Genomic DNA, 13,744 nt, shown 5'->3' on the forward strand with positions numbered 1-13,744 from the left:
TGTAGTTCTAGGCCTATGCTGCACTAGCAGAATTAAAGACATCTTAGCTCCTTCTGGGTCTGTGAACAGTTTTGCACTCTTTGCTATTATTTATTTGCCATGGATGTTGCTGGCAGTGATAAGCAAGGGAGAATTCATTATCATCGTTACCTTGGCTGCAGGTGCAGACTGTTGAATAAACCAAACTCCCCAGTTGATTTGAGGCAGTTCATGTAGGAGCCCCCCACCAGTTGGTTGGGGGACCATCGATCCATCCATCCATCCATCCATCCATCCATCCATCCATCCATCCATCCATCCATCCATCTGTTCCTTCATTCATGCACTGATTCATTCATTCATCCTTCCATTTTTCTATGCCATCATCCATCTACTCAAAAGGAATGCAGACAATTTTGTTAACCACACATGACCCTTCTATTTCCATCTCAGGAACAGGCTCACAGAGGGTGGCTTTTCTGCAGAAGGGCCAGGCGCAGGCCTAGGGATCAGAGTAGGTCACTGAAGCTGACAGGAGGCTCTGCCCTTTGTGGACACTGAGGGCTGCATGAATGACAAGGATGTTTTCTTTAGTGTTCAGATGACAGCTCAGAGAATGACATCTCCAGTCCCCATGTCCCCCATGACCCATCTGGTGCATGTGTTCCCCAGCTGGGACTCAGCTCAGCCTTCATGTCTGTTGGCACTACTCACTGCCCCTGGGAGAGGCACCGTGGTGACAGACACCCATCCTGATGAGCAAGCCTCTCTGCTGGGGTCTTGGTTGGGGAGCAACCTTGGAGGGGCAGACAGATGAGGATCTGGGGGGAGGGGGTTCATGGGTGGGCCAGAAAGGCAATGCAAAGCCCTCTGGAAGAGTCTTTCAGATCTGAAGTGCTGGAGAGTCTTTCCTCCTCTATCCTAGGTTTTTAGGGACTTTGATTTGAATATTTCTTGGTAAGAAGTCTGCGTTTTTCCTGTCTGGCTCATTCCCATGAATTTGCCGTAAGGGCTGATGGGACAGAATTTTCAGAAACAGCTCTGGGAAGCTCCATCTGTCATGGTAAAAAGATGAGGCAGCTTTGGTCCTTTGACCCACCTGTGTGCAGGATTTGTAACATCCCCTCAGAATTTGAGAGGGCATATTTATATTACCAAGGGTGTGTCTGTGTGGTCAGCAAAACCAATCTATTGCTGGCCCTTGGCTTTGAGAGCACTCAGGCTGCAAGGGGCAAGGGATGGAGCCCTTGTTGATGGACCTCATGCCCACTGTTCTAGGCAAGCACAGTGGGTTCTAGTCAGCATTGCTCACTGATGGCAGCACCTTTACCTTCAATTCCCAGTTCACAAGGAATGCCTGGTGTCCTGCTCTTTTTCAATTTAAAGTTATCATTTGAGGTCAGATGCACTTAAGTGCACCAGACGGCTTTCAGTGTTCATAACACACTCTAGCATTTGGACTCAGATGCTGGGTTATTTGAATGTTTCCTCCAATGATTCTCATGAGCCTCTAGTTGGACACCTTAGTGAAAATAGGCATGACCAATTCTGACTGTGGCCTCTCTCTCTGCTGGTTTTATGAAATTAGAAACATGGCCTTTTGAGAACTAAAGGGCACAGTTTTGCTCAATTATTGAAGTTACAACAGTTCTGTGGTGCCCACTCTTAACACAGCCTAAAAATATATAAAGCAACACATGCCAGGGCTAGAAGAAAAACTAGCAGCGCCATCACCCTCATGGGAAAGTTTCAGGCACCTCTCTTAAGAACCGACAGAATCCACCAGGTAAAACTCAGAAGAGGCTCAAAAAATTTAAGAGCTCACTAAACATATTTGATCTTTTGTTATATAGAATATCACCCAACAACTGGAGAACATTATTATTATTATTATTATTATACTTCAAGTTTTAGGGTACAGGTGCACAATGTGCAGGTTTGTTACATATGTATACATGTGCCATGTTGGTGTGCTGCACCCATTAACTCGTCAATTAGCATTAGGTATATCTCCTAATGCTATCCCTCCCCCCTCCCCCCACCCCACAACAGGCCCCAGAGTGTGATGTTCCCCTTCCTGTGTCCGTGTGTTCTCATTGTTCAATTCCCACCTATGAGTGAGAACATGCGCTGTTTGGTTTTTTGTCCTTGCAATAGTTTGCTGAGAATGATGGTTTCCAGCTTCATCCATGTCCCTAAAAAGACATGAACTCATCATTTTTTACTGCTGCATAGTATTCCATGGTGTATATGTGCCACATTTTCTTAATCCAGTCTATCATTTTTGGACATTTGGGTTGGTTCCAAGTCTTTGCTATTGTGAATAGTGCCACAATAAACATATGTGTGCATGTGTCTTTATAGCAGCATGATTTATAATCCTTTGGGTATGTACCCAGTAATGGGATGGCTGGGTCAAATGGTATTTCTAGTTCTAGATCCCTGAGGAATCTCCACACCAACTTCCACAATGGTTGAACTAGTTTACAGTCCCACCAACAGTGTAAAAATGTTCCTATTTCTCCACATCCTCTCCAGCACCTGTTGTTTCCTGACTTTTTAATGATTGCCATTCTAACTGGTATGAGATGGTATCTCATTGTGGTTTTGATTTGCATTTCTCTGATGGCCAGTGATGACGAGCATTTCTTCACGTGTTTTTTGGCTGCATAAATGTCTTCTCTTGAGAAGCGTCTGTTCATATCCTTTGCCCCCTTTTTGATGGGGTTGTTTGTTTTTTTCTTGTAAATTTGTTTGAGTTCTTTGTAGATTCTGGATATTAGCCCTTTGTCAGATGAGTAGGTTGCAAAAATTTTCTCCCATTCTGTAGGTTGCCTGTTCACTCTGATGGTGGTTTCTTCTGCTGTGCAGAAGCTGTTTAGTTTAATTAGATCCCATTTGTCAATTTTGGCTTTTGTTGCCATTGCTTTTGGTGTTTCAGACACGAGTCCTTGCCCATGCCTATGTCCTGAATGGTATTGCCTAGGTTTTCTTCTGGGTTTTTATGGTTTTAGGTCTAACATTGAAGTCTTTAATCCATCTTGAATTAATTTTTGTATAAGGTGTAAGGAAGGGATCTAGTTTCAGCTTTCTACATATGGCTAGCAAGTTTTCCCAGCACCATTTATTAAATAGGGAATCTTTTCCCCATTTCTTGTTTTTGTCAGGTTTGTCAAAGATCAGATAGATGTAGATATGTGGCATTATTTCTGAGGACTCTGTTCTGTTCCATTGGTCTATATCTCTGTTTTGGTACCAGTACCATGCTGTTTTGGTTACTGTAGCCTTGTAGTACAGTTTGGAGTCAGGTGGCGTGACGCCTCCAGCTTCATTCTTTTGGCTTAGGATTGACTTGGCAATGTGGCCCGTTTTTTGGTTCCATATGAACTTTAAAGTAGTTTTTTCCAATTCTGTGAAGAAAGTCATTGGTAGCTTGATGGGGATGGCATTGAATCTATAAATTACCTTGGGCAGTATGGCCTTTTTCACGATATTGACTCTTCCTACCCATGAGCAGGGAATGTTCTTCCATTTCTTTTTATCCTCTTTTATTTCATTGAGCAGTAGTTTGTAGTTCTCCTTGAGGAGGTCCTACACATCCCTTGTAAGTTGGATTCCTAGGTGTTTTATTCTCTTTGTAGCAATTGTGAATGGGAGTTCACTCATGATTTGGCTGTTTGTCTCTTATTGGTGTGTAAGAATGCTTGTGATTTTTGTACATTGATTTTGTATCCTGAGACTTTGCTGAAGTTGCTTATCCACTTAAGGAGATTTTGGGCTGAGACAATGGGGTTTTCTAGATATACAATCATGTCATCTGCAAACAGGGACAATTTGACTTCCTCTTTTCCTAATTGAATGCCCTTTATTTCCTTCTTCTGCCTGATTGCCCTGGCCAGAACTTCCAACACTATGTTGAATAGGAGTGGTGAGAGAGGGCATCCCTGTCTTTTGCCAGTTTTCAAAGGGAATGCTTCCAGTTTTCGTCCATTCAGTATGATATTAGCTATGGGTTTGTCATAGGTAGCTCTTATTATTTTGAGATACGTCCCACCAATACCTAATTTATTGAGAGTTTTTAGCATAAAGTGTTGTTGAATTTTGTCAAAGATCTTTTCTGCATCTATTGAGATAATCATGTGGTTTTTGTCTTTGGTTCTGTTTACATGCTGGATTATGTTTATTGATTTTCGTATGTTGAACCAGCCTTGCATCCCAGGGATGAACCCCACTTGATCATGGTGGATAAGCTTTTTGATGTGTTGATGCATTCGGTTTGCCAGTATTTTATTGAGGATTTTTGCATCAATGTTCATCAAGGATATTGGTCTAAAATTCTCTTTTTTTATTGTGTCTCTGCCAGGCTTTGGTATCAGGATGATGCTGGCCTCATAAAATGAGTTAGGGAGGGTTCCCACTTTTTCTATTGATTGGAATCGCTTCAGAAGAAATGGTACCAGTTCCTCCTTGTACCTGTGGTAGAATTCAGCTGTGAATCCATCTGGTCCTGGACTTTTTTTGGTTGGTCGGCTATTAATTATTGCCTCAATTTCAGAGCCTATTATTGGCCTATTCAGAGATTCAAATTCTTCCTGGTTTAGTTTTGGGAGAGTGTATGTGTTGAGGAATTTATCCATTTCTTCTAGATTTTCTAGTTTATTTGCATAGAGGTGTTTATAGTATTCTCTGATGGCAGTTTGTATTTCTGTGGGATTAGTGATGATACCCCTTTGTCATTTTTTTATTGCGTCTGTTTGATTCTTCTCTCCTTTTTTCTTTATTAGTCTTGCTAGCAGTCTATCAATTTTGTTGATCTTTTCAAAAAACCAGCTCCTGGATTCATTGATTTTTTGAAGGGTTTTTTTGTGTCTCTATTTCCTTCAGTTCTTTTCTGAGCTTCATTATTTCTTGCCTTCTGCTAGCTTTTGAATGTGTTTGCTCTTGCTTCTCTTGTTCTTTGAATTGTGGTGTTAGGGTGTTAATTTTAGATCTTTTCTGCTTTTTCTTGTGGGCATTTAGTGCTATAAATTTCCCTCTACACACTGCTTTGAATGTGTCCCAGAGATTCTGGTATGTTGTGTCTTTGTTCTCATTGGTTTCAAAGAACATCTTTATTTCTGCCTTCATTTTGTTATGTACCCAGTAGTCATTCAGGAGCAGGTTGTTCAGTTTCCATGTAGTTGAGCGGTTTTGAGTGAGTTTCTTAATCCTGAGTTCTAGTTTGATTGCACTGTGGTCTGAGAGACAGTTTGTTATAATTTCTGCTCTTTTACATTTGCTGAGGAGTGCTTTACTTCCAACTATGTGGTCAATTTTGGAATAGGTGTGTTGTGTTGCTGAAAAGAATGTATATTCTGTTGATTTGGGTTGGACAGTTCTATAGATGTCTATTAGGTCTGCTTGGTGCAGAGCTGAGTTCAATTCCTGGGTATCTTGTTAACTTTCTGTCTCATTGATGTGTCTAATGTTGACAGTGGGGTGTTAAAGTCTCCCATTATTATTGTGTGGGAATCTAAGTCACTTTGTAGGTCACTAAGGACTTGCTTTATGAATCTGGGTGCTCCTGTATTGGGTGCATATATATTTAGGATAGTTAGTTCTTCTTGTTGAATTGATCCCTTTACCATTATGTAATGGCCTTCTTTTTCTCTTTTGATCTTTGTTGTTTTAAATTTTGTTTTATCTGAGACTAGGATTGCAACCCCTGCCTTTCTTTGTTTTCCATTTTCTTGGTAGATCTTTCTCCATCCCTTTATTTTGAGCCTATGTGTGTCTCTGCACGTGAGATGGGTTTCCTGAATACAGCACACTGATGGGTCTTGACTCTTTGTCCAATTTGCCAGTCTGTTCCTTTTAATTGGAGCATTTAGCCCATTTACATTTAAGGTTAATATTGTTATGTGTGAATTTGATCTTGTCATTATGATGTTAGCTGGTTATTTTGCTCGTTAGTTGATGCAGTTTTTTCCTAGCCTTGATGGTCTTTACAATTTGGCATGTTTTTGCAGTGGCTGGTACTGTTTGTTCCTTTCCATGTTTAGTGCTTCCTTCAGGAGCTCTTTTAGGGCAGGCCTGGTGGTGACAAAATCTCTCAGCATTTGCTTGTCTGTGAAGTATTTTATTTCTCCTTCACTTATGAAGCTCAGTTTGGCTGGATACGAAATTCTGGGTGGAAAATTCTTTTCTTTAAGAATGTTGAATATTGGTCCCCACTCTCTTCTGGCTTGTAGAGTTTCTGCCGAGAGATCAGCAGTTAGTCTGATGGGCTTCCCTTTGTGGGTAACCCAACTTTTGTCTCTGGCTGCCCTTAACATTTTTTCCTTCATTTCAACTTTGGTGAATCTGAGAATTATGTGTCTTGGAGTTGCTCTTCTCGAGGAGTATCTTTGTGGTGTTCTCTGTATTTCCTGAATTTGAATGTTGGCCTGCCTTGCAAGATTGGGAAAGTTCTCCTGGATAATATCCTGCAGAGTGTTTTCCAACTTGGTTCCATTCTCCCCGTCACTTTCAGGTACACCAATTAGATATAGATTTGGTCTTTTCACATAGTCCCATATTTCTTGGAGGCTTTGTTCATTTCTTTTTATTCTTTTTTCTCTAAACTTCTTTTCATGCTTCATTTCATTCATTTCGTCTTACATCACTGATACCCTTTCTTCCAGTTGATCGCGTTGGTTACTGAGGCTTGTGCATTCATCACGTAGTTCTTGTGCCTTGGTTTTCAGCTCCATCAGGTCCTTTAAGGACTTCTCTGCATTGGTTATTCTAGTCAGCCATTCATCTAATTCTTTTTCAAAGTTTTTAACTTCTTTGCCATTGGTTTGAACTTCCTCCTTTAGCTCGGAGTAGTTTAATCTTCTGAAGCCTTCCTCTCTCAACTCATCAAAGTCATTCTCTGTCCAGCTTTGTTCTGTTGCTGGTGAGGAGCTGTGTTCCTTTGGAGGAGGAGAGGTGCACTGATTTTTAGAGTTTCCAGTTTTTCTGCTCTGTTTTTTCCCCATCTTTGTGGTTTTATCTACCTTTGGTCTTTGATGATGGTGACGTACAGTTGGGTTTTTGGTGTGGATGTCCTTTCTGTTTGTTAGTTTTCCTTCTAACAGTCAGGACCCTCAGCTGCAGGTCTGTTGGAGTTTACTGGAGGTCCACTCCAGACCCTGTTTGCCTGGGTATCAGCAGCAGTGGCTGCAGAGCAGAGGATATTGGTGAACCGCAAATGCTGCTGCCTGATCGTTCCTCTGGAAGTTTTGTCTCAGAGGAGTACCCGGCCGTGTGAGATGTCAGTCCTCCCCTACTGAGGAGTGCCTCCCAGTTAGGCTACTTGGGGGTCAGGGACCCACTTGAGGAGGCAGTCTGCCTGTTCTCAGATCTCAAGCTGAGTGCTGGGAGAACCACTACTCTCTTCAAAGCTGTCAGACAGAGACATTTAAGTCTGCAGAGGTTATTGCTGCCTTTTGTTTGTCTGTGCCCTGCCCCCAGAGGTGAAGCCTACAGAGGCAGGCAGGCCTCCTTGAGCTCTGGTGGGCTCCATCCAGTTCGAGCTTCCTGGCCGCTTTGTTTACCTACTCAAGCCTGAGCAATGGCTGGCGCCCCTCCCCCAGCCTCGCTGCCACCTTGCAGTTTGATCTCAGACTGCTGTCCTAGCAATGGGTGAGGCTCCGTGGGCATAGGATCCTCTGAGCAAGGTGCAGGATATAATCTCCTGGTGTGCCGTTTGATAAGCCTGTTGGAAAAGCATAGTATTAGGGTGGGAGTGACCCAATTTTCCAGGTGCCATCTGTCACCCCTTTCTTTGACTAGGAAAGGGAATTCCCTGACCCCTTGTGCTTCCCGGGTGAGGTGATGCCTCACCCTGCTTCGGCTCACACATGGTGCGCTGCACCCACTGTCCTGCACCCACTGTCCGGCACTCCTCAGTGAGATGAACCCAGTACCTCAGTTGGAAATGCAGAAGTCGCCCGTCTTCTGCGTCGCTCATGCTGGGAGCTGTAGACTGGAGCTGTTCCTATTCGGCCATCTTGGCTCCACCCTCTCGAGAACATTCATTTTTTCAGCTGATAGAACATGTATCACAATTGAACATATTCTCAATGAATTTCAATCACATAGAATACGTTCTCTGTGAAATTTAGGTAGAAATTAAAGTCAGAAATGTTTGAAAATTCAGCTACACGCCTCTGAATAACACATGGACTAAAGAAGAAATCCCAGTGCAGATTAGACTGTACTTTTAAAACACTGGAATTGAAACCTGAGTAGCAAACTTATGAGATGCTGCTGATGCCATGCCCTGAGGTTCACCTCCAGATCTGGAAATGCACATGCTAGAGAATGAACAGGATGGCAACTGATGACCTCTCTTCGATCTCAAGGATCAAAGAATTGTAAATAGAACTGGGGAAAAAGAAAGAAGAAAATCATAGCAAAAAGGCATAGGTGAGTGACAGAGAAAGCAAAGATTGACAGAAAGGATCAAGAAATCCAATAGTTAATTTTTTGAAGGTCTAATAAAATCTCTAACCCTGGGCAAGGGAGAGCTGGAATTGGAGAAGGCAATCACAACCCATACCAGCAGTGAGGAGGGGCCTCAGGACAGATCCTGCCGACCTCAGAAGACAACAATGAGACATTTTAATCAGCCTGCTGGCAGGAAAGGCAAAGATGAGCAAGAACTGGGAGCTGCAGCTTCTCTGGCAGGAGGACCCGTGGGGGTTCAGGCACACTTTAAGCATGATCAACCTGACAGAGCCACTGTGCTCCTCAGGCCCCCACCTGTCAGCCACTTTCAGGTCAGTCCTGTGTGGAAGTGCACCTGAGCCTCTGTCTCCTCCCATCGAGAAGCTGCAAGAAGGTTGTCATAATTGTGTCCATCATTCTGGCCACAGTCCCATCTCTTCCTGTGTCAGCCCCAGTCCTGCCCTTACTATTGGTCCCCAAGGCAGTGGCCCAAGCTCTGAGACATTTTTTGAGATCATCACTCTACATACCACACAGCCAAGGTAGGGTCAGTTGCTCCAGCACGGCCCCCTTTGGGCACATTGGTGCATCCAGACGCAGTGCAGGCACCTCCATACCCTCCCAACCCGCTCATCCCCTGGCCCTGTTTACCTCCCAGAGGCTTCCGCAGGAGAAGTCAGATAGAGCTCGGGTCAGTTCCCCTCAGGGCAGTCTGACACGGTGGCTCGGCGTGGGCCCAGGGGACTACAAAGAGGCAGAGCTGGGTGAGAACACACATTGGCCAGTGCTCCCAGGGCTTCTTCCAGCCCCTGGCCCTTTCTCATGTTCATGGTTGCCTTCCGCACCCATCCTAGCAGGGCTCTAGCCTTGGACTTGGCTTCTTTCTGGCCCCCCTGCTGAGAGCAAGTGCTGCAAGGCCACAAGGCAGGAAGGGGACATGGCAAGTTGGCTAGCAGGTGCCAGAGAGGGTGAAGAGGATGACCCCAGCCCCTGAAGCTGGCCCTTCTCCCGTACCCTCCCAAGGCTTCCTGAGGTCATGGGTCCATGCAGCCAGGGTCACAGGCAGGCATGGCTCTTCCCTCAACTGCTCAGCACTCAGCGCCCATTATTATTCCTAAGCGTTCCCATCACTCTGCCAGTCCTGGGATGCAGCCCTGCAAAGGCAAGGCAGGTGGGCTTGAGACCTCCACCCTGGTCTTATCAGGGCTGGGCCAGGGCCAGAGGAGGTGACCCTGAAAATGTGTGGGCATGTGTGTTGCATGCATGCCTGTGGGTCCAAGGCTATGTGACCTTCTGCTGGCCTTCTGTTTGGAGATAATGTGAGGAACACTGTGGGGGAGTGGAGAGAGGCACTGGACAGAGGTACCAGTCAAAGGGAGGCTCAGCAGGTCAGGGCCTCTGTTGGGCAGTGCTGCGTGGGGTCGGAGCTGGGAAGGATGTCACCAGCGGCAGTGGCCACCTCCCCCTCCACCGAGTGCTCCTGGCCTCCAGTGACAACTCTGGAGACAGCCATGCAGTGGAAGGTGCCCCTGCTTGTGGGGCTCATCGTGCTGGGAACGCAAGTCTGCAGCTGCAAATTTGTAGACATCGATAAGAACTTGAAGGATTTCACCAGTGCTGTGGAGTGTGCTGTGTTTCAGTTCAATGAGGACCAGGAGGATGAGTTTGCCTACAAGTTTCTGCAGGTCCACTGGAGCCAGCGTAAGGTGAGCAGCTGCTGTCTCTCCCCATGAACCCTGCATTCCCTGGCGCCAGGCCAGGGCTGGGTGGATCCTTGGTCTGCAGGAAAGAGCAATGGCATTCCAAATTCTGAAAATATGCATATAATTTAAATATAAGGTATCATTAGGAGAGCTACAGCTTTCTATTTTGCTTCCTTAATGAGGGTAGCCCCTGCAAACAGGGCATGGGTGTGAGCGTGTTGGCTTGTGTTGGGCATGGGTGTGTGTGTTGGTGTGTGTCAGGTCATAGATGTGAGTGTGTAGTTGGTGTGTTGGGGCATGAGATAGTGTTTGTGTTGGTATATTGGGGCATGAGTGTGTGTGTAACTGTGTAGTAGGTGTTTGTTGGGCATGAGCATGTGAGCGTGTTGGTGTCAGAGCGTGGGTATCTGTGTTGTTGTGTGTTGGGGCATGAGTGTGTGTGCTGTTTTGGGGCATGAGTGTGTGTGTGTTGGTATGTGTTGGGGCATGAGTGTGTGTGTGTTGGGGCATAAGTGTGTGTGAGTGTGTTATTGGTGTGTGTTGGGGCATGAGTGTGTTGGGGCATGAGTGTGTGTGTGCTATTGGTGTGTGTTGGGGCATGAGTGTGTGTGAGTGTGCTGTTGGTGTGTGTTGGGGCATGAGTGTGTTGGGGCATGAGTATGTGTGAGTGTGTTGTTGGTGTGTGTTGGGACATGAATGTGTGTGTGTGTTGGGGCAGGAGTGCGTGTGTGTTGTCTGTTGGGGCATGAGTGTGTGTGTGTTGGTGTGTGTTGGGGCATGAGTGTGTGTGTTGGGGCATGACTGAGTGAGTATGTTGGGGCATGAGTGTGAGTGTTCTGGGGCATGAGTGTGTGTGTATTGTTGTGTGTTGTGGCATGAGCGTGTTGTTGGTGCATGTTGGGGCATGAGTGTGTGTGAGTGTGTTGATGTGTTGGAGCATGAGTGTGTGAGTGTGTAGGGGCATGAGTGGGTATCATTGTCACCTGTATGGATTGCTATCCCCAAGGGATGTCTGCTTCCTCAACAACTTTCAGGAGAGATGTGAGCTTCAGCCTGGGAAGATTTCCTGGTTGGATTTGATTTCTCTCTCTCTCCGGGTGCTTCCTGAGTTTCATGAACCTCTATTTACAGAAATGACCATAACTTTTAACAACTTTTTGTAGCACCCTAATAAACATACTGAATAGCAACCTTAATATTTACTTCAATTAATATTCTCAAGTACTTTTGTGCGGTCCTCACTCACATAAAGGACACAACATTGCAGTCCCCAGGATTCCCCACCCCAGGTAACCGTCTAGATCTATCTTCCAAGGGATAGTCCCATTCTGAGTACACTGCCTGCACTGCTGTGTAGGATTCAATCATGTGATGGTCCACACCCTGTGTATTCATTGCCCTGTCGATGTGACTGCCGGGTATTAGATGTCAAGAAGAGTACTACAGGAAAGACTCTAGTGCATGCTTTAGGTATAGTGAATGGATATCTGTTTTTGAAAAAAAAAAAATGGGGAATTAAGAGAAAAATTTGAAACAAAAAACTTGAAATAAAAAATAAGAGAAGAAAGATTGCACAGGATATGTATATCTTTATTTGCATGAATATTAACATTCACCTCTTCTGGCAGCTTTTCTGTTCGATTCTCTTTGTTTTTCTCATTCCAATTTCTTCTTGACAGAGACTGACGTGGATATATTTAATGGACTTGGAGATGGGGCGTACAGTTTGTAAGAAACATGATGAAGACATTGACAATTGCCCATTGCAAGAAGGCACAGAAGAGAAAATGGTTTGAGAATAAAATGAACCCAAATCATGAATCTCTCAGGAATAAGAAATAATGTCAAGGCAGGCCTTTGGGAGGAGGCTTAGGAAAGGAATCCGGGGTGATCCTGGGGCAGAATGAGCGTCCCTGGTCCTCTCCCACCTGGTGTCAGGGCTCTGTTAGTGAAGGCAGAAGGCAGGCATTTATTTGATAGACAGAGCTTGGCCCTTAATGCCAGGGACAGCCCTCTGCCTACAGCCCAGCCGGCTGGACACAGGCACCTGCAGATGCCGCAAGGCCTATGTCTCTGGATGGAGCCCTCACTCTGGGTCCCAGCTGTATCTTCCTGAGACCCTCAAGATCCAGGCAGACGGTGTTCTCCCTGTGGTCCTCACTCTTCTTTTGCTCATGTTCTTGGGGATTGGAGGACTCTCTAGTTTCTCTGGTCACCCAACCTGTCCCTCTAGTTCCTGTGTGGTAAGGATGTGTCCCAGTCAGTCTGAGTTCTGACACCATCCTTCCATGACCCATGCATGATCCATGGGATCTCGGAGCTTGAGGATGCCCTGAATTAGAGTTACAGGATCAGTGGGGCTGATCTCACCCTCCCACCCCCAGCCTCATGGGCAGCCTCCCTTTGGGGTAGGTTTGCAGCTGCTGTTCAGTTGGTGGGTGACCAGCAGGGCCATCCCTTTGGTAAGCCCATGGTCTCCCCCAGAACACACAGGGTGGTGGCAGCTCATCCACCCTCGTGTGCTCTGTGGAGGCTGTGAGTGGACAGGATGCTTCAGGGGTCAGATGATGGCCCAACCAGGCATCCCTTCAGAAATCCTCAGGCTCAGGTGGGAGGATTAAGCCACCTGTGCCCCTTGTCCTGGTAGAGCCTCAGGCATTTCAAGCCTGGTTCCTGGGTGACAGCTTTTGCTTTTTATTGATTTATTTTTGTAGTTTTAATACATCTTGACTCCCTATTGCATGCTAGATGTTCTCAATGCTTACATTTTCTAATTCGAGTCTTAGAATTTTTTTTTCAGGTGCGCTGCACTTTTATTGTAGATGTTCGAGCTTGGTTTTCCCAGTTCAGCCTCCTGAACAGCACCTGTGTGGAGAGAAGCTGGTGACAGAGCCCATGGTTTTTTGCAGCAGAAGTCCCCTCTTCCTCTATAGTGTGGCAGTCTGTAGTCCTAGATCTGTGCATCCCAGAAGAATTAAAGGCATTTCAAAGCACTTTCTGTGTCCCTGAGCAGTTTTCACTCTCCTATATTGTTTATGAGCCATTGATAAGCAATGGCAAATTTATTATCATCATTATTACTTTGGTTGCAGGTGCAGAGTATTAAATAAATCAAACTCCCTGGTTGATTTGAGGCAGTTCCTGTATGGTTCCCACCAGTTGGTTTGTGTGCTCATTAGTCCGTCCATTAATTCTTGTATTCCCTCCCTCCCTCCCTCCCTTCCTTCCTTTCTCCCTCCCTCCCTAACTTCCCTTCCCTTCCTTCCTTCCTTCCTTCCTTCTTTCCTTCTCCAGTTTCTCTATGTTTTGATCCATCTACTCAAAAGAGTGCAGAACATTTTGTTAGCCACATATGTCCCCTCTGTTTCCATCTCAGGGACAGGCTTACTGTGTGTGGCCCTTCAGCAGAGGGGCCAGGCCCAGACCCAGGGGTCAAAGGAGGTCACTGAAGCTGACAGGAGGCTCTGCCCTCTGTGGACACCGAGGGCTGCATGAATCACAGTGATGTCTTCTCCAGAGCTCAGATGTCTTCTCCACGGCTCAGAAGATGGGAGTTCCAGTCTGCATGCCCACACCTGCTCCTGATGCCTGTGTTACCTATCTGGGAC

The 13,744-nt window shown here is 45.6% G+C and overlaps 1 protein-coding gene across 1 annotated transcript; it reads left to right on the forward strand.

Moving 5' to 3' along the window:
• Positions 1-9,820: 9,820 nt before the first annotated feature.
• Positions 9,821-13,129, forward strand: LOC115931730 (cystatin-12-like). The gene is made up of 3 exons (XM_031004987.2): positions 9,821-10,139; positions 11,816-11,926; positions 12,959-13,129. The coding sequence occupies exons 1-3, from the start codon at positions 9,870-9,872 to the stop codon at positions 12,992-12,994; spliced, it is 417 nt and encodes a 138-aa protein (XP_030860847.2). The 5' UTR covers positions 9,821-9,869; the 3' UTR covers positions 12,995-13,129.
• The last annotated feature ends 615 nt before the right edge of the window (positions 13,130-13,744 follow it).

The sequence above is a fragment of the Gorilla gorilla genome, chromosome 21 (genome assembly GCF_029281585.2).
Source record: "Gorilla gorilla gorilla isolate KB3781 chromosome 21, NHGRI_mGorGor1-v2.1_pri, whole genome shotgun sequence".
Lineage (NCBI taxonomy): Eukaryota > Metazoa > Chordata > Mammalia > Primates > Hominidae > Gorilla > Gorilla gorilla.

What these genes read in the sequence shown, in the direction of transcription:
- LOC115931730 (XM_031004987.2), top strand. Translation starts at nt 9,870, where the DNA reads ATGTCACCAGCGGCAGTGGCCACCTCCCCCTCCACCGAGTGCTCCTGG. An exon ending in TCCACTGGAGCCAGCGTAAG is followed by an intron (nt 10,140 to 11,815) that starts GTGAGCAGCTGC and finishes TCTTCTTGACAG; the next exon opens with AGACTGACGTGGATATATTT. An exon ending in AAGGCACAGAAGAGAAAATG is followed by an intron (nt 11,927 to 12,958) that starts GTTTGAGAATAA and finishes CTTTTATTGTAG; the next exon opens with ATGTTCGAGCTTGGTTTTCC.